We start from the raw sequence: 25,853 nt of genomic DNA, 5'->3' as shown, positions 1-25,853 counted from the left end.
AAGTGGTTCTTGTGTTTGTTAGTGAAGGGTTTAAGGACCAGTGAATTTTGGCCAACTTGCTAGAAAATATATATTCCAAATATATATTTCTACTGTGTATTATGCCTGGGTTTAGAAGTGATCAAGATATTAAACAGCCTTCCTAAAGGTTATTTCTGATTATGCTAGCTGATAGAATCAGAACCATTTGTGGATATTGGTAATATTTTCTTGTCTGTCAGGACACAGCCTGTTCTTATGTCCCTCTGCTAATAATTGTGTCATAAAAGAAAAGGTTATGGTGCTGTGTTCAAAGAAATAAAACAGCAGTAGGATAAAAGTGAGGAAGATACTTCCACCTCCATGTAATCTCTTCTATGAGAACATGGAAAGATACTTCATCTCATGAAGTAAACCTTGAAGCTTTCAGGAATCGTGAGGTGATTGCATCTTGTCTAGGGACAGTTCACAAGTGTTCGGGTTCAGTGAAGAATCCTTGTTCACTAAGGAGGTTTTAGAGACATGTCCTCATAAACAGCTGGTAATGAAATGTTAATTTGTAATTGTAAAGTGGTGGTATAGCAACTATGTGCAAGGGGGGAGCAGCTCCACATGGGAAACTTCAATGACGAAGTGAAACGGGAGAGAATGGGAAGATGGGGGGGCCTGACTGCTGGAACGTGCCTTGTGACTGGGCTGTCTTGTGAGCCGCGAGCAGAACAGCTTAAATGGCTTACAAGAAACAGGACAGGTGAGCAGGAAAATGTGAAAAGTACTACACATCTCCAAGAGAAAGCTGGATTATCTGGAAGCCCCATGCAGTGCCTTGCAAAACTGTCTGGGTCTGTCAAAATGCTGCCTGTCAGTAGATGGTGCTCTTTATACCAGCTATTTACTCATGCTGCCTGTGTTTGGCTGTGTTTTCATGTAAAAGGTCTGGTAACATTCCTTAACAGTTCATTTCTCTGAATTCTGATGTCTGGGAGATTAGAAAACGAGGGCTTTTGAGAGACTGCCAGAAAAAAAGAAAAAGTGTTGACAAAGTTCCTTTGAAACATCCTCCATCCTTGAATTTTTTCAACAACTTTTCCTTGTGAACATGTATTGTTTTGAACTTGAAGAAATTCAGAAGCTTCCAGTGTAAAAACCTTGAACAAACATTGTGGATTGGAGAATATATAGCAGATTGATTCAGTTTGGCAGCTGACCTGTAAGACACTGCAGTAATGTGGTTTAAAATAAAAATGCAAAGCAGATTTGGCAAGTCATTTGCAGTTCTAAAGTTTTCTTTTGCATATTAACTTTGTAGTTTTACCTGCTGTTTCTGGATAGATAGGAATTAGTTTATTTTTAAATGTAACGCTTCTTAGAAAGGGCTTAAATGAATCAATGCAATTTTGAGTTTTACCTGGAGTCATTTATTCATCAGTAGTTGGATGGATATAAAAAGCTGCATAAAAATGAATATTTCCTAATTAACGTGATTGAAGTGTTACTAGACATGCCTCCATTTTTTTATTATTCAGAAAACATGCCAGCTCTGGAGGAAAAAAGTTAAATGTGTTAATTGTGTATAAATATCACCTGCCAAAGGCTGCTGTTGAGACAAAAGCCCTGATCTGGGTGGCAGAGCAGCATGGCAGACCCCTGGGGAATCTCAGATCCTTGAAGTTGTGTGTGTCTTTATGCAGTGGGCTGTGTATAGAACATCAGCTACTTAACCAAGAGTTAAATTTTGGCTTGTGAGATGAATTTGCCCCTGGAGTGAATCTTGAGAACTGCCTGCTGTCCACTGCCTGACACTGCTGGTCTTCTGCAGACAGAAACTGAAGGATTAGCATGAATTTTTCATGTAATCTTAAACTGCAAGCAAATGGTCCAAGAAAGAGAAGGGAACAGAGTTCCTTTCAGAAATGTAATTAAAATATTTCTAGTTCTTATTCAGGGCCAGGCTGTCTTTTCAGCATGTTGATTTAGATATCACTTCATAGATCGCTCTCCTGAAGGGATATATATCGTATGTACTCAACACATTACAGCAGATGAATATTGTTCCTCACAATGCTTAATTTACATTCTCTCGACCCTCCCTTCACATTCATCTCATTATACTAAAGTTCCTTATGTCAAGGTCTAGTGGGCATAATATTTTTGTTGAAAATCTCAGCTCCATATTTGTAGGCACATGTCACAGCTGCCTTCCCCGGGAAGATGTTGCTGGGACATTTTGGGCTGGATTTACAAATGGTACCTGGAGCCGAAGATGCAAATCTTCACTTGACCGGCATTCCTGCTCTGCATGGCCTTCCCGTGGTGCCTGCTGGGACGTTCCTGGGAAAGTGCCATTTTCCCATGAATGGCCTGATCTAGAAGATACGTTCAGAGCATGGCAACAATATGAGCCTCTGCCTTCCTTCCCCCACTCCCTCCTTGAATCTGGTCTGCTGAGTCCCACCTGTGTGGACTTTAGCTCCAAATCTTCAGGTTTTTGAGCAGAGACGGTGCTGCTGCCACATCCTTCTGTTTCCTTTTGAAATAAGGACAAGCTTCTGACCTTTTGCTTCCGAGTCGATTTGCTGCACTACAAGAAGAGATGCTTCCTGGGAGTGAGATGTCTCCCTTTGGCCTGGGCTGGCCTTGATATGAATGTGGGACTTGTGCTCTGTGGCTTTTTCTGTATCTTCTTGTTGGCTGACTTAGGCTGCTTCCTAGCCAGGAGGGGCTGGCCTTCATCAATCTCAGTCTGAGGCTTTTTGCTTTCTCTAATAAAGGGGATAAAAGGGCATTGTAGTGCTTAAGCTCTTTTTATGAATATAGGACTTCATAGGGATGATAAGAGAATACAGGAATTCCCTTACTAGGGAGAGAAGACTAGCTTCTCAATAGTAATTAGCAAGAAATTACATTGACATCAGAAGTCTGCTCTTTGTTTTGAAAAATAAGTGTATCTGCCTTCTAGATATTTGTTTAAGTTGATAAATCCATTATGACCTCCTACACAGGCATTGCAACACTACTGCATGAAGCAGATGGCTGGGTGAATCCGCCTCTTCCATGCACTTTTGCTTTTTCCCCCTCCTTTGCTGGAAGGGGAAGCAAGAGGTTGACCTGTCAGCTGAGGCTCAGAGACCTTTTCTTATTTGTACTCATGTACACATCTGGCCTGTAAAGTTGTTCTTCTCAAAATGTATTTGGCTCAAGAGAACATAGTTAAGAGTCAACTGGCAAAGATATCTAGAAAACTTTGGTTGCTGTTGGGGTATAAAATGCCTTGGCTGCTGCGCTTGCCTTCTGCATATGAATGAGCCCATCCATAAAGACTGAAAGTTGGCATGGAAAGGTAATACTGCTTCTTACAGCGCGAGCCTCTTAATTGGCACATCTGCTGGAAACAAAGGTGCCAAAAATGTGATTCACTCAGAAGGAGTAAACCTTGTAAGAAAGAAACCTGTTATTATTTAATAGGGATGAAGATCCTCTCAGGATGTTAGATGTTCTCCCTATACAAATGTACTGCTGCTGAGCTAATGGTGGAATTAACCTCACTACCTGCTAACACTGAAGTAACATTTTCTTTTATAGCTCTTCTCACATAAAATGCTTCACTGTCTGTGTGTTTAAGATCCAAACATGGACTGTACCCTTCACCTCTGACATACAGCAGCTTTTAAAAAAGGTCTGGAAAGACAGAGTACTGCTCTGTACAATCCACCCCCCCCTTTTTTTTTCCTTCTCCATTAAATAAAGACCCATTTGTATTATAGTTGTATTCCTAGTAAAGAAACTTAATTTTTATAAGCCTTGGAAATTTCTACCATTAAGCTACACATAATTTTTAATTGACACATTTCAGTTCATATCCATGTTAGTATGGAAAATGTGAATATGAAACACGTATATTTGAAACGGTTCTTCTCATTTCAAGGCAATGTGTTTGTAATTCTGATTGATAAGTATTGATAATTGAGTTGGTTTTGAAAGAATCTGTTTGACTGAAGAGCTGCAGATATGGCATCACCAAATATGTGTTTGAGTCAGAAGCATTCTCATGATCCACAGAACAAATACAGGCTGATCAACTTCCTTTAACTCTTCTTATTGAATTTGCAAGTATAAAATCAAATATTCGTCATATGTCCTTCAGATCTTTAAATTTTTAGCTCTTGGCTTTTGCTGTTTATTTTTCTGTAATTAAAGAGCAACAAGATTTCAGTGTATTATTGAAATTTTCATGCAAATTAAACATTTTTCCAGTCTAGTTTGGCCAGTGGATTTTGTTGCTGCTACAAGCTATGTTTTAGCTAAATTCTTATACATTACCATTTTTAAATAACTATGTAAGAGGTGCCAAGAAAATCAGTGGACCTACTTATACCCCTGGTTTGTATTTATTCTAATGAAATTCCTGATGAGTAATCTAGGTTTAGTTCAACTGTAAATGTAACTGCCTAAGATGCAAGTTGCAGAAGTGCCAGGATTGGTTAAAAAAAAAAAAGTGGGAATGGAGACTCCTTTGTAATTGTCAGGTTTGTAGTGTAGGTGGGGTTTGGGTGGTGTTATGATTTTTATTTTAATCTAGGCCCAGAGAAAGTATTTTTGACAAATACTGAACTTCCTCAAAAGTGGAATTTCAGTTGCTGCGACAGTATTTCTGAAGTTCAGGACAAACTGTTGGAAAAGGGGGAGCTACATTTCTACATTTCATCACTGGTTTAGTTATTGGGTATTCCTGTTTGCCTTCCTACGTGTACCTGAATGGATTTGAACTTGCCACTTTTGCTGAGATGGGGCCCTGTCCTGTGCCTGCCGCCAGCCTGAATGGAGCATTCCATGATGAGGACTCATGCCATAAAATCTTTTTGCAGTGGGTGTAGCACTTACTCCTTAAGACAGGATAAAAGACGAACTAACCTGCAAGTTACGTGTGCCGTGTCCATGGTGAATGTCTCAAGTTCTTATTCTTGGTGTAGTGGGTGGTTAAGTGCAATGAAGAACACGTGCTTATAATAAAGTTTAGTTCATTACTTGTTGTAACTTGGTATTAAAACAGGGCCGTTAAATTAATTCTGTTTCTTTGACTCAATAATGGTAACAAGCAGGCTAGAGAAGGTCGAGGAGGAGCCTTTGTCTTCATATGCACAAGGCATGCGAGCAGGCACCTGCTGTGTGAACCGAATTGTCCTTTCTCCAGGTCTATGCAGGACATGGAGTAGGTTTCTGTTTGTAAAAGCAGGAGGCTTTGTATTTACTTGTGAAGACTGTAATCCGTATGATAAGGTAGTGATAGTTAGAGCCCAGACTTGGACAGGTTTGAATTGTCTCGGGTAGAAGAGGGGAATCAAAGCCATAGCAATGAAGAAGTATCAAACAATTGACGTATCTTGTGAAGTAGGAATCCTCATCCTGACAGAGCAACTCTGCCTCTGTGTGTTTTCTCTGAAAATATCCAAACACAAGTATTTAATTTTTGGACTGGGAGGAATCTTCTGCACTGAGCGAAATGGATCTTTAGTTTGGCAAGATTAAAAATGCAGTGTTTTTAGATGAAGCAAATTTTAAAACATTACACTCATTGGTTTGGATTTGGTTGTCAAAACCTAAAATTGATTATGCCTCTGGGCCTACTCGTGGTTTTATTTTAAGCATTGTTGGCCTGTCTGTCCCAGTTGTGGCTTTCAGGATTTTTGATAGCAATTAGAACAATGTCAGGCAAGCTTTTTGACAGTGCTGAGGAGTGCTCTGTCTTCTCCTTTCTCATCCTGACACTTCAGTTCTTCACCATTTGCTGATAGTGCCACTGCCATTTATATCAACACCGGCATCTGCCAGTCATGATTCTTGCTTTCAGAGCGCTATATCTCTTTGAAAGAGAGTACTCTCACAGGAAATGTCACCTTATTTATCCTTGTTTGTTGTTTTGATACTGTCATTATCCTGATCAGGATAATGCTCAGTAATATTTTTTTGGACAACTTTATCCTTTCCTTTTGATGGTTATACTTGCGATGGCCTTAAGAGGGAGTTAACGCCCTCTAACAACTTCCTGCTTTCCAGATCAGTCTCATTATTTTCATAATTTGATTCCTTTCGCCGCTTTGCAGTCCATTTGTAGTACACCTAAGCTTGTGGCACAGGTACAGAAGGTACTGGATTGGGTCAATCCCGGTGTTGCTCGAAAGCCAGGGTAAAACATTCATTGTTCATTGGTCTTTGAACAAGTGGTGATGCTGCACTGATCTGGGGCCCTGGGGTAGAAGTTTCTCCTTGTGGCCGTCAGAGCAGTCTTTTGGCAGGGACAGCAATTTACAGCACTCTGCCGGAGGAGGCAACAAGGAGCAGCCAGTGGCTGACTCGGCCCTCAGAGTTGTGAAAAGGTGAAGAGACTGGTGAAAGAGATGGTAGGCTGTGGGCCACTGCTGTCCTTGTAGAATTGGCATTTGTTCCTCTCCTTCTCCTTCAGAAAACGGAAGGGTAGGAATGGCAAATTTACTTTACAGGAGCTTTTCTACTTCTGCTGCACCTTCCATGGCTTCCTCACCAGTCTCCAGTCTTTCCCCTACCTGGTCCTTCCTGGAGAGGTCTGAGCCGGCCCTGTCCACCTTGTGCTCACAGCCCTGAGCTGCGGCTGCTCAGGTGTCCTCGTTCTCCCTCCTTAACTCTGTTCTCGTTCTCCCTCCTTAACTCTGTTCTCTCTCCCTCACGATGTCAGAGGACCTGTGTTAGCAGATGTGAGTGCCCTGGGAGCTGCACAGCCTCCGAGTCTTGCTCGTGGCATCGCTATATGACTCTGCCATGCTCAGGAGGTCATAGATTAGACCAGCCAGTTGCATTTTGCACCTTGCCTGGTGGAGTAAGTAAATTTGGGGCTGCAAATGTGAGACACAAGCTTGCAACTCAGGGAATGCAAAGCGCTATCTGAACATGCTTCCAGCACAGCTGGGGAGTCCTGGTGGCCCTCCCATGTCTCTGTAGTTTTCATTCAAAGGGGACGTTGTGTGTTGCTGAGTCAGAGGTGTATGACTTATACAATACCTGCTGTAGTGTCTCTGTTTTAATCCTTCCTGGGTGGCATTAGGGTTTATGTCTTGGATAAACCCAAGTTGGTGCAAAATTAACCTTTAAAGTGTGCTTTATAATAAATTGCAATTATTTTTTTTTAAACAATGTCTTTTATTTGCCATGCTGATTATTTTGTTTTTCACAGTGACTTAAGTAATAATTTAGAATGTTACTGTTTGAATTTCTGATCCAATTAAAGTTTTAAACATTCAGTCTTTTATCAGCATAAAAGGGAAGGAGTCTTATAGTATTTTCCTTTTTTTTTTTTTTTGTAATAAGCACATTTCCTTTGGTTTTTCATTTGCATCTCTTCTTAGGATTAAAATTCTCAATAACACAGATGGATACCCAGTGCAACAGAGGTTTCAGTGTTTCTATGGGATATCTGCTTGTTATTGTAATTTTCTTATTCTTTGCTGGAAAAACCTGTAAATATTACTACCTGACTATCTGAGTGTATTTCTAAACCAAAAATGTGTCATTTCCAGATACTTCAATATCGTAAGATATCATATAAAAACACATTCACAAGCCTGGCTCATTTTTTCTGTTCTTTCCAGAACTGAAACTGTCTTTTATGTTAGTCATTGGTTCTGAATTCTATGTAGGCAATTTAATGTTGGAGAAGTAATTTGGAATATAAGAAAATGATTCTTATTTTCTCAATTTTAGAAATACAACCCAAGCACACTTTAAAAATATCATGCTTTTCAAATTCGTTCTGGGCATTGCTGCTCCTGCTGCTTCTTGTCATAAATGGTGGAGATGATGCTGTTAGTCGTGCTACCGGAGCAGTCTGAAAGATCTGACAGTAACTTAGATAACTCTTGGAGCTGTGTAGTTTAAGTTCTCTGCTATATATATATATATCTATATTGGATACACATAAAATTTTATTTTTCTAATTTTTAAATATATCACTGGCCCTTTATAGTTTGCTTGCAGAAGACATTATGTTTTGATTTCACAAATATTTCCTTCTCAGCTTCACGCATGAAGTGATCCCATTTCTTTTCTTCCAGTCTCTCTGATCACAGACACATCAATGGTTTTCTGACACATTTTAATGTTTCCTGCCCCAGCTGACTCTGCATTATTCTAAGGGTGACAGCCACCCACCTTGCTCTCTCTGTCCCTGTGAGGTGGCAGTGACCTAATTCTTTCCTTTGCTCTTCCCATACCTCCGTCACAGCTATCACCCCTTTTTCTTTCCAACTGCCTAACTGGATTAATGTAGCAGTTCAGCACTGAGCAGTTGTACTTAGAGTTTACTCCATGTGAAGTTTTCTTTGTGTCTGAAACGTGGCTGGCAGAGCTTCATGCTGCTGATCTAATAAATTATAGTGGTTTTCCTTGCAGCCTTGCCTTGCTGATGTCCTTTGACCAACACAGCTGTACTAAAATTGTTCCTGCTTTGTCTTTTTCTAGTTAAACTGTAAACTTCAGAGCAGAGTATCTTGTGATGCGTGTTGGAGCAGAATCAGCCTCAGTGCTTTGAGCAGCGCTGCTTTTATCCATCTCTGTGGGTTTTTTTAGGCAGTAACTGTAGGGTCTGACTTTCAATAAATTGGAATGTAAATATGCATTGACTTTGCTTGTGTGTCAGGGTCAGTATGTTGGCAAATTGGATGTTACAAATGGTGTCAGGCAGCCTTCTTCCAGCAGCCCTGCAGCCCTATTTGACTGAGGACTCTGATCTCCACAATCCCTGGATTTTGTAATCTGAGCAAATTTGTAAAATGCACAAAATGTTTGGGTTGGAGAAGCTCATTTAAAGAACTTGGCTGATAGTGTGTAAAGTAATTTGAATGAGATTGAATCCTCTGTCACTCAAAAATACAGAAGCCTTTTCTTTGTTTTCTGGAGTGAAATTAAGCATTGGAACAGGCTGCCCAGGGAAGTGGTTGAGTCACCATCCCTGGAGGGGTTTAAAAGACCTGCAGATGTGCACCTGGGGATATGGTTTAGTGGAGGGCTTGGCAGTGTGAGTGGTTGGAGTCGTTGATATTGAGGGTCTTCTCCAACCCAAATGATATCATGAGTCTATAAAGTACGATAAATAAAGATGAAGAAATTCTGGTGAATAAATTGACGTTCAAAATTGGCAGCTTGGTAAACTGCACCTGGAAGGCTGAAGTAGAGAAGTTGTCGGTCGTGGTTTAGGAAGAGCAGGGCTTGGGTGCCAGTGCTGTTCTGAACCGTGAAATACACTCTCTAGCAGTGTGCAGGCGGGAAGTTTGATTTGTTTATTTATTATTGAGTTGGTGATTTTAAGTACTGTCTTCTCTGCCCTTTGGAACAAAGAGAGCATGAAATTGTGTCACATATTAAATAGGTTAATTTCTTTTTTCTTCTTGGGAGTCATTTTTATAGTTTGAGATACACATACCAACAACTGGTTTTGGCAATTTAGGAGAAAGAGGTTGACACGAAATCCTAAAGAAACAGTTTTTTCTTCAAATATACAAGAGAAGATCAGAATACTGAAGACTTTTCTTCTCATTAGATCTGTATCTGGCACATGAGTTGGCATAGTGTTTGGCAGGATTAAAACTGTTTAAGTGCTGCCAGTGAAGGGGGATCTTAGGATGAGTTTATGTCAGAAAAATGAAAGGGGAGGCTGGACCAAAGATTTTTTTTCAATATATTATTTTATCTTAATGATTTTGCAACTATTGTTTAACTGAGCTGATAAACAGAAATAAAATAAAACATAATGTTTTCCACCTGTCTATGTAGTTTATATCTAGTTAGTGGCAGGGGACTCATTTGATAGGTATGTTTATGGTAAGGGTAATTTTCCGTGGTTTACTGGGAATTTTTTTAGTATAAGATCTAGCTTTAGAGCAGGGAAAAAACTAACAAATGAATTTTGTGGGAAAGAAGTGTATTTTTAATAGCCTTTCATTTAGAGCATCTGGTTGGAAAATATCTTGAGTATGATGTTCCAAAAATGAAAGCGACAACAATACACTTTTTATAACTGTTGCTTTAAAAACAGTGTATTCTGCTAACTCATCAAGTCCTTATGAATCAGAAAATCAAAAAAATGGTGATAGCGTCAATATAAAAATGTCCTCTTTGGGCTGCAGTTACAAGTTTAAGTCGAACGTGTTTCAATCATAATTCCGAACACCGGACAGGAAAAAATCAGCATGTATGTTTGCCGTGCAGTGTTCTGTATATTGCATGGCATAACAGTGACATTTGAAACCGTCTTTCAGTTCTACAGGCACAGAGGGAAGTGTTAAATTTGTACTGTAATTGCTGATGAACTTGTTCTTCAGATATTTAACATGATGATGCTTAAACCTTTTAAGAGGAGAATAGTTGCTGAACTGAAAAGAGCAACCTCTTAGTTAAAGCAAACATTGGCACTACTTGTGTACTTTCACCTAGGAATAAATAGCTTGTAAATTTATAGCTAGCTATATATATTTGTATACAAATATTTGTAATTTAAGTATTTTTATGATGTACAAGAAAAGCTCTTAACAATTTATTTTTCAAGGGCTGACAGACTTTCCTCTAGTCTTCAAAAGATCTGATGCTCAAGAAATATCTTCAAATTTAAGCAGTAACTCAAATAAAAATACACACTGAAGTCCTGACCCTGTTGTTCAGGGATTTTGATGGAATCCGAGAGGCTGCTTGTGCTCTATGGCTATTTTTACTTGGGTTTTTTTTGCTCTATTTGTGAAGGACACACATTTATATACGAATGTAAATAAAAATCAGCCGATACCGTAATATTGGGTTCTTCATTGAAATTCAGTCTTTCCTTTGACTCGGACAGCAGTAACAAGTCGGGTAGAGGAGTTCAAAGAGGAGCCGGTTGCATGAGGAGCAGTGACAGGTCACTTGCTGTCCCCGCAGGGTTGTCCCTTCTCCAGACCCTGGCGTTGTCCAGGGCGGGTTCTGCGGGTGCAGGAGCCTGACATGCTGCTTGGAAAGGGCAGCGGCAGAACAAGCGCTGGCCTGGTTATAGTGCAGCGTCAGCACCACTGGAAATTCCTTTTTTCGTGGATGCCGAGTCTGTCAGTCAGGCTGCTGCTTGCTGCAGAAGGTGGCAGCAAAAGAGGTGAATCGATTATTAGGGACGGTTTTGTGCATTATTGTGATACCTCTAAATGTGGATGGTGCCTATTAGTGTGTTTGAAACAGGATTCATGTTTCTGGCGAGTGTATTTTTGTTCAAAACAACTATAATTTTCCTGCTGTTTATTGAACTTCTACCCAGGCAATGGAAAAGAGATAGGGAAAACTGGGCATGAGAAATTCAAGACATGTTTACCCATTGGAATTTTATCTCTGCCATATGCCCTGGCCCTAACTTAGTATCTTTGCATGATGCTCTTCATGGACTTAATAGGACATGCAAAGCACTCAGTTGAAACCACTCGCTGGAAAACACTTCAGTCCTTTGGGCTTCTAGTAATGAAAAATTTCAAAGCAACTTTGAAAAAGTCTGTCTGACAAAGTACATCTATGTAAATGCTGGGGTACACCCTGGCTGGCAATATAGAGGGAATCTGCCACGAGTCCTAATGGAGAAGAATGGTTGACACGACATTCCCCTTCACCTCAAATTTGTGCAGAAAAACGTCTCTTGAACCTTCTAAACCACCAAGGAGCTGGAGGACAGGTATTCTGAATGCACAGCCTGGCAACAAAGATACTTTGATTTTATTCCATGGTCTCTCTTCTTTGACAAAATCACGAAGTAAACAGATACATTGGTGTGCACACCTGCTAACATCAGCGATGTTCAATGTTAAACATTTGTTGTTGGTAATAACCACCCATCTATTTGAGATTTTCTTAGTCTCCTGGGCAGACTGTGTTGCAAAAAAAAAAAAACAAAACAAAAGATTAAATCACTTTGAATATATTTATTTTCTTTTTTGTTGTTTTGCCTACTTTGACAAGAGGCTTTAAATCCCTGCAACTCAGATTGTCTGGAACTCAGTATTTTCATATGGTTAAAAAAAGAGTGTATGTACAAAGGTGAATTGCTTGATTAAATGAAATGTGACTTTATACATATGACAATGCAACTGACAATTTATGATTGTTTTATGTATAAACTGTTAATCTGTTTGTTCAGATAATCTATTATAAAACTGAATTTTCAGGGAAATAGTGAACAGTGGTCTTTTAAAAGTGTGTTTGTGAAGAAGAAACTGTTTTAAGCATGACTTCTACTTATTTCATATAACGGGGATTGTAGGAGGGTTAAAGGTAAACAGGAAGCAGAAAAACTAAAACTGCTTGTAAACATCACTCACTCTGGGAATGACGTCAGCCGGAATGCTCGGTACGAACCGCCCCGCCAGCTGTGCCTGCACTGGTGTGCAGTGTCCTTTTCCCTGGCAGAACCCGTCTTTAAGCTTCTTTGCATTTTGAAGGGCTTTGTTGCAAGATCTTTTGGAATTGTCACTGAGGAACCCACCTGGTTGTCCATGGTTATACCCAAACCGGGGCACCAACGTACAGCCCTCTGGTGAATCCGAAGGGTTCAAAGGCTGCAACTACTGCCCTCCGGGTGCAGAGTTGATCATTCTTTAAACTGTTATTCAAGTAAGACATGGTGCAATATGTTTCTTTGATGCAAGGAACACGTACGCAATGCAAAGTAATGTTAAAAAAAAACCTTTCACTGTGCGTGATTCCTGGGTGATGTATTTGAACAGCTGGGTCTTGTGTAACATGCAGGTGATTATTGGTTATCCGCCAGCCAGAGAAGCTCCCATCTTGCATTTCTTATTTTAATATCTTGTATAGACATCACAGATTATTTCTGAAACGTGTGCGGACTAAACATCATTTCTGTTCATCATTTTGTGTTTGTAGTCTGGGACTGTGAAGCTGACCAAGCCTGTGGCGTTATGGACCCAGCAGGATGTCTGCAAATGGCTGAAGAAACATTGCCCTAATCAGTATCAAATCTACAGTGAGTCATTCAAACAGCATGACATAACTGGTAAAGTATGCACTATCAGAAATATTTTACTTACTTAAAATGTGGCAAATTGTTTTACTTTGTTGCTAATAGATTGTGACTGTGTGCTGCGGGCTTCTTGCTGATTGTATGACTAGAGTTACAAGGTTTAGAGCAGGAGGAATACACCGCCTTTCATAGGATGTGATAAGCGATTTCCCCATCTCTCTAAAAGATAAATTTCGGATTATTCAGGGTTAATATAATGAGGAAAGAAATCAGTCTGTATGTGGGTAAGGGCCACACCCTGTTCATTCCAAATAAATAAAAAACCCCCCAAATATTAAGAAATGTCCTATGAGGAAAAACGTAAATGAGTTTCTTTTCATGGAGGTGTTTCACCTTGAGTTCATTTTTTTTTTTTGCCCTGCCCTCCCTTTTTTTTTTTTAATTGAACTTGGAGTCCTTAACAAGTAGGATGAGAAGAAAACCCAACTGTGCCCCTCCCTAGGGCTGAAAGAGAATCAATACAGCAAGTTGTTTTCTGACAGATGTTTGTCTAACTTTGTTCTGGAAAATTTGCAATGGAGGAGATTTTTACATATCTCTTTTCCAATAATTTACGGGCCTTAAAGTTGGTATTTCCTATTATCAATCTAAACTATTACTTCCAGCCAAATAAACTGATTTCTGTCCCAGGCGTAGCTCAAGTACAAACAATCCTTCCTTCTTACAGTCTTTTCTTTGTTGGCTAGGGGGTTTCCTGCTTGCACATGCTTTCTTTGTCTACTCTAAAAATTATTTGTTCTATCATGGTTTATCCCCCAAATACCCACAGGACCTCCAAACCTTTTACACTTGGTGTCTTGTCTTACAAGAATATATTTAAAAGCATCATTATATTTTATTTTCCTATTTACTTTAGAGGTTTATATTGATTTTGTTGATCTGTTTGACTTGTTAACTCCTACTTGGTTTGCTGTAGTGGTATTTTAACTGACCACTTTGTGGTCAGCTGAAATTTGTTCTCTGAAGTGGTGATATACAAAAATGGGAATGGGCATTCAGCCATTTAATATCAAGCAGAAGTTTGAGTTTCACATACAAGTCTCGGTCTTAACAATAATGTACTGTTAACTAATGCGTGTTTCAATTAGTGTCTTGTTCGTGTATGTGTACTTGTGGTGTTTCAAATTTTCCATCAATTCCTGTTGCTATTCTTTCCTTTCTGATAATATATGAATGACTGCAAACGTGGCAAACTTAACTACCGGTATTTGTTTACTATGTAGCCATGAATACGCGCACATACTCATATGTGAGGGGTGGTTTGTATTGGTTTGGTAAGCGTTGAGTTTTAGTGCGTAACCATTGTGCCCATTTCCTCTAAGTCATCACCCCTGAACGCAGCCCATAGGAATGTAGCCTGGGTCTCCACCCGTGTGTACAGAGCTGACTGCATCCAGAGCGCTACCAGGAAAAACTGAAGCTATTTTAAAATTTTTTCTGGTACTGTTTTACTGACATATTGCCTCTTTTTAGAATTAAGACATGGTGAGATGAAGTTGAAAGGAAAGTTGTTTTTATTTCAACATACATGTAGATGGAACCCAGTAGTTTCATTGCAGATGTGCACGACATCGAACCTTATGAAAAAGAAGAATCGAGATCAATCTTTCTTACTTTACACAAAGGAAGTATAAGGAAAATATTAGTATGAGTGTTAGAAAGTAAGTCTGCAGTAAAGAAAATCAGTTCAGTAACTACCAAAGAAAAGAAGAAATGCGATCAATGTTTGTACGGCTTTTATAAAAGTATGTTGTGATAATATGATGAGTGAAATCAATAACTCAGGAGAATATTTCCAGTGCTCTTGGTCCCTGTGACTCCGATTATTTGAAATCTAATAAGGGGATAGAACAGTGGATTTGTGGCTCAGAAAAAGTAGAGCATGAAAGGAGCATGGAAACTAATGTGAAGATTAAGCCAAAGTAGTGTAACTGTTTCCAGATATGGTTATGGAAAAGTGATGTGATTGTTGAAAATTTGTCAAGAATTAAAGTGACTTTACAGGCTGCTTTGATATGGAAAAATATGATGGAAAATAACTTGAAGAAAGTGACATGAAAAGGATATTTAAACTTTATTTGAAGATAAAATCTAAGTCATGGTCATAAGCCAGGAAAATAGTCTTGGGCAAATATATCTAGCAGTTGTTAACCATAGGTGTTGAAAAATGCAGCATTTTACTTGGGACTGTTAGTTGCTGATTACAGTTTATTGAGTTGGGCGCAAAAAAGCAACCCAAAATGTCCTTTCCTTTGTGGAGATTTTATACGTTCTTACTACTCCTGACAAAGAGCAGCTGCAGATGTGTAAGAATAAAATGCTTTATCTGGTGACTTCCCTAGTAAGAAAAAAGGCCTTCACATTAACAGTGATCTTGAGGATGCCATGGGACAGAGTGTACTCTCATCAGATTTGCAGGTGACACCAAACTGGGGATAACAGTTGACAGACTCAAGAGCGAGGCTGCCGTTCGTAGGGACCTAGTCCAGGGACCAGACCTCAGCTGGAGTGATGTGCCAACAGGAACCTCAGGAAATTCAACAACTGGTGTTGGCGTTTGCACCAGTGTGAGCGGACATGAAAAGTTGCTCTGACTGGCCAGCTGTTTACACGCGTTTTATACCAGTATAATCCAGGGGGAAAACCTGAGAACTGGACCTTGCTTTCTGTGTGCATTTGTGGATCTGAATTTGCGGGCAGCAATACTTTTAAATGACTAGGGAGTTCTTGAGAGACGAGCTGTTCTTTGATGCTCTTATCCTGTACCATTGAAACAAATGAGCAAATGAAGATTTTTTTTTTTTTTTTTTTTTTTTTGCAATGTCTCAGTATTAAGCAGAGCAAGACTGGGTATAGAATGACTAAGGAATAACCATTTTGGTAAAAATGGTCCATTGACAAAGTAATAAAGATGATGTCCAAGTAACTGCTTATTGATGCATGATTTGTTGAAAGGAAGGAAGGAAAGAAAGAAACCCGGCTTCACCTTTCATTTTTACGCCATGTTCCCCAGTGTGCTAATGTGTGTCTAGAGAGCATGAGGTTTTAATGCTATGATCATTAAACAAACCTCATTCTGTCAAAATAATACCCAAGAGGTACCTTGGTCCAAGTGAAAGAATTTCATAGGACGTACTTGAAAGGGCTCAAGCCTTTTTAAATTAAACTTTTAAGGAGGAAAGGAACAGGACTCAACCTCTTTTTCGTTTTAGAAGGGACCAGAGCTTATGAATATTCATTAAATACCAAATGGCACCTCGGAAAATGAAATATATGCTACTGAAAACCTGCTGCAAATAACCTTAAAATCTGGCTAATTCTGTAACCTCTAAAGGTATTTGCATTAAAACAGCTATGTTGACATATATTTTTATGCAATTCATATGAAATCTTGCTTTTAAAATCTGAATTGATTTTTTCACTTCAATAATATTTTTGCAAATGTTAGGTGTTTATCACATCAGCTGAAATACTCAAGTTATTTAGCATATTGGTGAAGGGATGATCTTGCGGTTTAAGAGACTGAACTGGAATTTGGAGAAATCTTGGCTCTGTTCCAGGTTACTCTGATGTTCTTAGGAAGCACACTGAATCCTCAGGGTCTAAATTACTCTTTCCATACAGAAAAGGGGCTGCTTTTTCTTATCAAAGTGTTGCCAAATATCCTTCTGATTTCCAGAACATGCCTTTTGGTTCGTGGAACTCAGCTGAATTTTGTGCTGTGACCAATGCGGGGACCTGGGCATGAAAGGTGGGCAGGGGGTGTGGGAGGCCTGGGGTTCAGTCCTGCCTCTGGGGCAGGAAGGGTGACTAAAACCAGGCAGCTTTATTCACCATGTTGGGACCTTCTGATCATGTTCATCCTCCCCGTATGTGTTTTGGCGCCTCTACAACAGTGATAAAGATACCAGTGTCGTTAAATGTGTATGAAAGATGTTGTTAGAGCCAGCTGAGTCTTTCTGTTAGCAGGTCTGTTTCATTTGGAACAACTTTTGCTCACTCCCTGATCCCTCCCTTGGCAAGTGATTCCAGCTTTGTTATCCTTCATCCTTCCATTATTAATGAGTATCACATTGACCCAAAAGTATCTCTCATGCCAGTGATGCAGCACACCTAGCGTGAGACCAGATGCAAGAAGCGAAATGAGGTCTTGTGTAAGGTGACCTCAGTCGGTGTTCACCCCGATGCTTCCCCTCTGTTACTGACACCCGGCCCTCCAGAGTCTGCTCACAAATCCTACTGTAGTTACACTGCAGAAAACTACACAAATCGGCACCTCTTCTTAGCTTGTTTTATTGGACATTGTTTTATTATCCCTTATAAACTGGTCACAACCTACCCACTAGGTTGTTATTGGTAGAGGACTGGTTTTATGGTCAGGTGTAGGACTGGTACTATGTCCAGGGTCAGGACCAGGTGTTGCAGGAAGTACTTTACCCTCCTTTAAAGCATTATTAAAGTTTTGCTCACCACGTTTTTCTCTGTCTGGTCCCAAACTTGTAGCAAGTTTCGAGCATTCCACAGCACTGTCATATATCTCAGAAAGCATCTAGTTTATTCATGGAAGAAAACAGTTTTTAGCAGAAACAAAAAGAACCTTATTGTGTCCAAGTGGAGGGTATTTCTGATAAAATATTAGTTATCTTCCTTGTTTTGCATGTGACAGTGCTCTTCAGCACAATAGATCTCTCCTCCCAAGCAGTGTTCATCTGATAGCTGTGGTGTAGAAACAACTTCCATCTCCAGCCACCTCTGTGAAGCTCTTCCCTTCTCTGTGGTGCAAAGCTTCAGCCGGCCTTGCCCACGGTCCTCATTTGTGCCACTTTGCCCTGCTCTTTTTGTGAGGCCTTAACAGCAACGTTGGTTGGTGGGCTGTCAGTTCAATCTTGACTACATCCATCTGCGGTTTAAAAAATAAAATCAAATCACTGCTTCATCCTGGAGAGAGCTTTCATTCTGCTGCCTGGATAAGGTCAGACTTATTTGTAATGTTCTTTGTGGAGCTGTGATGCTTGTGTTGGAAAATGTGAGGGACTGAAGAGTTTTCCTTGTTTCATACTTGGCTGCCCTCAAATTTTTAACATGTGGAACACATCAAAGAGTGAGAGACATTGGGATAAGGCTCCTGTTTGCATAATATGTGGCAACTGTTATTTTTGCATGGAAAAATAATATCAGAAATATATTAATGCAACCCTTATTAATGCTTATGTAGCATAGAATTGAAAGAAGTGAGATGAGCCAAATAGTTGGAAAGTGGAAATCTTTTTTCCTTATCCAGCCTCCTACTGATAAAGCAAATTTTGGATGCATGTAATCTCTCACACCTCAGCAATGGCTCCTGGCTCTGGTTTTCAGTCAGATCGTAGCTCATGCTACACACAGCGAACTGCCGCAGCAGGAGGCAAAACTAACAGCTCCTCAGAGATCTGGTGTGACCAGGAGGGCTCGTCTGCAGCTGCGAAGGGGCCAATGGGGCACTTGAGTGCTTCATGGAAGTTGTAACTTAAGTATAAACATAGTTAATTATTTTCTGATAAACTGGCTTTTCTGTGAAAAATAATCTGTGGAGTATTATGGCAGAAAGCCATATTTTTAATGAGGTTTTTTGTTTTTTGTTTTATTGTTATTATTTTTAATCAGGAACAGGAGAACATTTTCTAACCAGCTGCCATGACACTGTCTTCACTGCTAAACCAACTTGCTGCTTGTGCATAGGAGAACTAGGCCCTATATGTGTAAGAAGAAATTGAATCAATTTGTCATGAGGCAGAACCATCTTCTCTTCTGTGCTCAAACCAGTGGGGAGTGTCTAATGCCATTATTTGTTACATTGAAACCTGTGTGGAAGAAGTGATATTATCATCTGTTCTGTTTAATAGGAAAGGGAACTTGCTGAAGGGTGATTGAGGCATTTTTGGCCTTGCTTGCCAATGATATATTAATGTTACTGCTTCTACGTCTACTAAATTCAGAATGAACAGTTTCCATGCTCCTGCTCCGTTATCAGCTGTGGGATCTGCTGTGCAGGGAGCTGATGAATGTTTTACAGCATTTCCTGTGATATTGGGTATTTCTTGGGTCTGGTTGCTTTTCCTTGGTGTGCTCTCTGTACTTCTGACTACCTGGGAAGATCTCTCATGGTTTCAATAAACAATTGCTCTACAGCACACTCAGAAGTGAATTGCACTCTAGCTGCCTCTTTTTCTTCACTCTGTCACTCTATAAGAATTCAGGAAGAGCCATGGTAGCCTGATTTGCTGTAGCTTTTACTACAACCTGATGTATAACACAGAATCCAAATCATCTTTGAACTGAAAAGTATAATTCCTGTCCTTTAGCTTCAGATTTGAAACTCCCTGTCAACTTGGCTTAGATAAGTTCTTCTGTACCCTTAGAGTGTGAGCATTTAGGTGACAGGAGAAAAAGGTATATTTCTCTTCATTTGGAGCACTGTTTACTTGCTCCCCAGTACTTTCTCCTCAAGTGCTGTCAGATGTTGGGGAATTAATGTTTCTTAATTACATGCAATGGTAATTGGATTATTCCTTTCCTCTAACACAAGGATTCTTTGCAATTTTAGTTCAGTCTTGTTCTATTTATTTTAGCAGACTTCTTACTAGAGATCATATCGTGTTTTACCCTTGTCCGTTAAAGATCTTTGTTGTACAATCTTTGTAAAACAGATCCACTGTGTTCTCTACAAAACACTGATTCACATCAGTATCGTGTAAAACTCACCTCCAGAACCTCTCACCGTGGCAGCCAGTTTCAAAATCAATTTCTGTTTCTTACTCAGAGGGAAGCTAAAAATGTGAATTAGGGTAAGATATGGAAAGCTGTATCAAATGTCTGAGCATAGCCTATTTCAGGAATTCTCAAACCGTATTGTAAAGCTTTGTGATATTTCCTGGTTTGCTGATAAGGCTGCACAGTGTGTCTGCAAGCAAGAACAGAGCACTGATTGCGATCCACTGACAGAGCCAAAAAGCTTAGGAGCTGATTTAGCCTTTGGGTACGTACCTGTCTATCTGAGGTGACTCGGGCATCCAACTTAAGTGGGATTCAGAAGATCAAGGGTAAGAGAGTAAACTGCTGAAGTAATCAGTGGAGGGGCAAGGGATGCCTCCAAGCAGATGAATTTAGTGGACTTCATATAGCTAAGAGATGATGTTATGAAAACCCCTGTTTCCTTTGTCCACCTTCTTTTGTTCTTGACAAGCCATGCTTTTTATAAACAATTTTTTCTTTAGCTGCTTTAAATGAATATTAGTTACTTTATTAATAGTCCTAACGCTTTGCCAAATACTCATTTTACTTCTCAGGAGGTTCTTTTTCTGCGTATTTTGGAACCATCACCAACTGTTAGTGATTAGGTGATAACCACATTCCTTGATGACTAGCCTGTGTGATCCCATCACCTAGAAGCCGGGCAGGGTGAAGCACTGTTGGTACTTGGAGACCTCCAAGGAACAGCTTGAAGCCATAGAATGTAGCATTGCTCACATTGATGGCACTTCTTTATTTCCTTTTTCTAATACTGATTACTTCCTTCAATATGGTGCATAACAGCTTGGAGTCTTTCCACTCAAAGGACAGGGCCTTTAGTTTAGAACTAGAATTGAATATTTAGGCCCTCCTATGATTGTGCTGATTCCAAGTAATGTGCTCTGACCAAAATCTCATTAAGCTGTAATTCTGTGTTGCTTTTTGAAACTTCTGCTTATCTGTTGAGTCTGGAACTTAATTTTTCAGCTCAGTCAAAGTGATAGTCAGTACTGCTGGGCTCTCATTTCCCACCAAGTCAGGCTTTCCTGCAGCGCTTCAGAAGTTCTGGTTGCTGTCTGGTGGGAACCAGCACAAACCTGGGAGGTGTTGGAGGGTCTCCTTTCGGATGACTTGTGCTGTTGCCTGGCAAGGAGTATTTGCCTTCTTGCTGTGCAGGCATGAAGTCAATTTTATGGCTCAGTTGTAGGTAAGGAAAACTTAGATGGGGAAAACTTCAGTGATTAAGTGGAAGAGCTGTTAGAGGACCTTACAATTCTTCACTTTGAAGAAGTGAATTAATTCGCTGCCTAGTGGGTGTGTGTTTGTGATATCAGTGAGCAGCTAGCACTGATTCCTTTTATTTCAGCTTGTTACTTGCCAGCATGTGCTATTCATGATACGGGGATTTAGTCTTAGTGTAATCTTATAATTATTTGGCAGTGTTTCCCCGGTCTAATAACACAGCTAACCTAATGATGAAACGCAGAAGGAAGCTCTCCTGAAATCTGAACCTGGAGGAAGAAACGGCCAAGAGTTTGACTTCTGTTCTGTGACATGAATGAGCCAGTGCATATTGAATCTCTCTTACCCTATCAGTCTGCAGTTTGTTGTGTTCCTTCTCTCACCTCTGACTCCCACCATTGTCTGATGTCCTGTGACTCTTCCCAAGCCACACACCATCCGTCACTTGTGCTGTTGTTCCAGCTTCTTCCCTGCATCTATTTTTCTAATAAGTATGTAGCATACAAATCCACTCTTGCACCAAATCTCTGACAAATGGATTAACTTGTATTCTAAGTGTTGCCCTCTGTTGTGACTCCGTGTTTTCAGCTGTATCACAGCACAGAATGTTAGGGATTGCAAGAGACCTCAAAAGATCATCTAGTCCAACCCCCCTGCCAGAGCAGGAACACCCAGATGAGGTTACACAGGAAGGTGTCCAGGCGGGTTTTGAATGTCTCCAGAGAAGGAGACTCCACAACCTCCCTGGGCAGCCTGTTCCAGTGTCTGTCACCCCCACTGAGAAGAAGTTTCTTCTCAAATTTAAATGGAACCTCCTGTGTTCCAGTTTATACCCCTTGTCTTATCATTGTTTGTCACCGAGAAGAGCCTGGCTCCGTCCTCGTGACACCCACCCTTTATATATTTATAAACATTAATGGCGTCGCCCCTCAGTCTCCTCTTCTCCAAGCTAAAAAGACCCAGCTCCTTCAGCCTTTCCTCACACAGGAGATGCTCCACTCCCTTAATCATCTTCGTGGCCCTGCGCTGGACTCTCTCCAGCAGTTCCCCGTCCTTCCTGAACTGAGGGGCCCAGAACTGGACACAATATTCCAGATGTGGTCTCGCCAGGGCAGAGTAGAGGGGAAGGAGAACTGCCTTCTCTCCACTGGACCGTTTGTCAGGGCTGCGGGCATTGCCAACAAGAACCGGGGCTCGCCCTGTGCGGGTGCCTGCGCCCCGAGTCGCCCCGAGCAGCCGCCTGCACTCCTCGGTGCTCCCCAGGTGTCTCCGGGTCGCTGTTTAGAAACAACTGGAAATGCACTTGGGGAAACGATGGTTTTTTTTTCCTTTTCCTTCCGCCCGGCCCGGAGCGCACCGGTGGCCGCGGGGGGGCGCCAGCACACAGGCCCGAACCCGCTCCCGGCGGCGGCACCGGGCGCTGTGCGGGACCGGCGCTCCGGAGGGCGTCGGACACAACAGTCCTTACCCCCGGTTTGCAATCTCTTCCGATTAGCTTGTCAGTTCTTAATTTTTTCATGTCCCTCTCTGACAACGATTCCGGTTTTGGAAATACCAGCCCAGCCAGCTGAGCCTTCTACAGAGAGCAAAGAGACCGGAGCAAAAAGCATTCTTCCCTACCTCCCCTGTATTATAATAAAAATAAAATCCAAAGCTTTTTTTTTTTTTTTTTAATAACTGCTCTAGTGCTAAAACAGCTGGCCTCTTTAAAGTCGAGATTTGCCAAGGGAATAGCCTTCAGTAAAAAGAAGTACCTCCTCCCAGTGCTCCAGTGAAAATTATTGTTTGATTTCATATATGTAATTGAACAGGCCAAAAGTCTGACAGGGTCCGGTAGAGTGCGTTTGGCACTGAGCTTCATCCTTGTAATCACAGAATGCACAGAGGAGGGAGGTCACAAATAACCTGGCTATTTTAGCAAAGATATAAGGACCCATGTCTAGCATTTTCATCTGATTTCAGTGGAAGGAGCTCTTGGAACAACAACAACAACAACAAACCCTGGATTCTGTCCAAGCCCTTACTGCATTCAGGAATTGATTTTCAGGCCTTCACCCAACAAGGATCTGGACACCCTGTGAAGTGTTTACTTAATTCCTCAGATTCTAGTGGTGATCAACACACCTGATGCAAGAGAAGGGTTTTTGTCCTCCTGTTTTCAGCCAGAAGAATTGCTTGCTCCTCAAAAAGAGGAATCTGCTGTGAGAAACTTGTGTCTTTTAATTGATTTTGTTGTCTGTGAACAGAAACCCTGCACTTATAAATGTGAGCCTAGATGCACAAAAAAGTAGGATTTTAATAAGCCATTTTGGTCTGAAACATGGACATGTAGATTAATCCATGAACCTCCTTAACAAGGTGCACTGAAGGCTTGTATTTTGCTGGGTTTTTTTTTTAAGTCAGTCTTCCCTCCCCTGAGGTTTCATTAACTTTACTGAGCCCCAAAGTGCTTATCAGAGGTAAACTCTGTTATACAGCAATCAACATTAAGTGGTTAACCTCAGATAAAACTTGGGAGACTCCTGTTGTAATGGCTTATTATTAACTACAGCCACTATCTAACATAATCCAATATGTGAATGCCTACATTGGAGGGCTGCGTCGCTGCTGAAAATCAGGTGCTCTGCTCTTACTGAGCTTCAGTGGCTGCTAAACAGTCTGCTGCACATTTTGGTCTTTCAGGACTGCCTTGCTGCAGAAGTGGGGTTAAAGGATGAAAAAAATCCAAACAAACCCAGATTAAAAAAAAACCCAAAGAAACCCCAAAACCATGTCAGAACATGAGCTATCTCTCAGAAGTCTTCAGGACCTCAAGAGGCTGTGCAGACCTCACGCTGTTCCCCAATAGCTCTGCTTGAAGCACAGCAGAATTCCTGCCCACCAGGTTGATAAGAGAAGCCTCCAAGTTCCACAGACAAAAATGTTGCTGCTTAATCACTGACTAAGAAACCCAAATGCTCCTCCAAGGGGAATTTGAGGTTTTGTTCTGTTTTGTGAAATGCGGAACAATGATACCCTTGAGGAAATGTGTCTCTTCTGTCAGCATGCCACGTATTTGAGACAAGCTGTCAATGTAATCCCAGTCCTGTCAGCTGCACTGACAGGGCACCTGCATTGCGCAGGGCCTGCTGACATTGGGCTGTGATTAGACGGAGGCCTTTTACACAAGTATTTGAGCTCCCAAACAAGTTTATATGTATAAAGCCCCGTCAACTTTCTCTGCGGGTTCTGTTGTGTGCAGGGAACTGCAGAACTGAGATTACTTACCTGTTCGCAGGTCAAAATCACCAAATCCTGGAGTTATTTAGGTTGGAAGGGAACTTTAGATCATCTAGTCCAGTCCCCCTGCTCAAGCAGGATCAACTACAACAGATTGTCCAGGACCGTGTCCTGTTGGGTTTTGAATATCAGTGCAGATGTTCTATTTAGTCAAGGTTTTCCTTGACTATCATTTTTAATCTACAGTTTTTAATGTTTGTTTTGTGTGGGTTACGTAGATTTTTGTCTTGCAGTACGTGTTCTTGATCTAAATATAACTGCTCGGAACCTGAAGAAGGATTAATAAGGTTATTCATAAAACAGTGCCAAATATGGAATAATCCCAAACGGCCTATAAGGAAATGTTTGTTACATGTTCTAATTTTTTGTTGCTGTTGTTAGGTATAAACACTGTCTGGAGAAATGCCAGGAATGTGACAATCTGTAACGAGCATATCAAATCTACGAAGTACTGCAATCCAATCCGCTGTCAAGCGCTGGTTAAATTGCAAAGCTAAAATGCTTGTGTCCATTGGTTTATGGATGTTATACGCATGTAGATAAAGCTTGTCATATATTGGCTTATCAAAACCAAACAAAAGACAGCTTGACTGTGATGAATGTCACCTGTAACCTTTATCCTAAGCTAGTCTGCTTCTGAATTTGCCATTCACAGTTGTGTACTGTCCTTTTTTATGTCACATTAAGCCATATTCAAACCCGTATCATGCTGACTCATTCCAAGTCTGTCTCATGGAGAAAGATTTCTTCTGTTAAAAAAATGATAGTTTGGGATTTTTTTCTTTTTATTACACTCAACATGAGGAGCTACAGACCTGTTACCCTCTTACCAATTCTGCCAAAATAATGGAACAGTTAATTTGGGGTTCTGTCAACAAAGAATTGCATTGTATAGTTAATACCAGTCATCTTGATGTCCAGCCTGTCAAACTAACCTGGTGCTTTTTTCTTTCTTTTTTTCTTTCCATTGGCAGGGGTACAAGTTTAGTAGTTAAGAGCCCTCACGCAGAGTACAATATCTTAGGATCACATGACATCGTAATTAAACCTGTGCCTTTTAATTCTGTGGGCTGCATGCTGGCATGAGGCTGGTTCATCGACAGAGGCCCGTGCGCAGCAGGGAGACACGGATGAAAAAGGGCTTTATTGGTGTCCCCTGGACTGGCTGGTTGTGCAGCATTGTTCAGACTTTCTGTGTTGGTTGCCCAAGTGTTGCAGTTGATGTGGTAGGAAGCAATTAGCAGGACAGGTTAATGGTACAAGTGTGGTATTAATAATCTAGCTAAATGTTTCTGACAAAATTTGTTTTATTGAATAGCCAAATGTCTTTTTCAAAGAAGAAAATTAGTTGGGAGTTATTATAGGCAGCCACATTACATGTGCTCTGAACACAAAGCTAATGGGGCTGATGTAATCTCTTGTTATAAAAGTTGTATTGAATAGCAGGGACTGTTGTAACATACACAGGTCAGGTCACTTAAGTCTCCTACATGATACTGTGTCCAGTTGTGATGTC

At 40.7% G+C, this 25,853-nt stretch overlaps 1 protein-coding gene across 5 annotated transcripts in view; it reads left to right on the top strand.

Annotated features, from left to right (window-relative positions):
* SAMD12 (sterile alpha motif domain containing 12) overlaps nucleotides 1-25,853 on the top strand; it is a 177,818-nt gene that overhangs the window by 33,598 nt on the left and 118,367 nt on the right. For 4 of the 5 annotated variants that reach the window (XM_065629147.1, XM_065629144.1, XM_065629143.1 and 1 more), the window contains exon 3: nucleotides 12,892-13,021. In XM_065629147.1, the coding sequence (XP_065485219.1) occupies nucleotides 12,892-13,021 (130 nt within the window). The remainder of the gene's footprint in view (nucleotides 1-12,891; nucleotides 13,022-25,853) is intronic. The other variant, XM_065629145.1, reaches the window with a different exon arrangement.

This window comes from Caloenas nicobarica, chromosome 2 (genome assembly GCF_036013445.1).
Source record: "Caloenas nicobarica isolate bCalNic1 chromosome 2, bCalNic1.hap1, whole genome shotgun sequence".
NCBI lineage: Eukaryota > Metazoa > Chordata > Aves > Columbiformes > Columbidae > Caloenas > Caloenas nicobarica.
The sequence above is the reverse complement of the archived record's forward strand: the minus strand, read 5'-3'. Positions and strand labels throughout refer to the sequence as shown.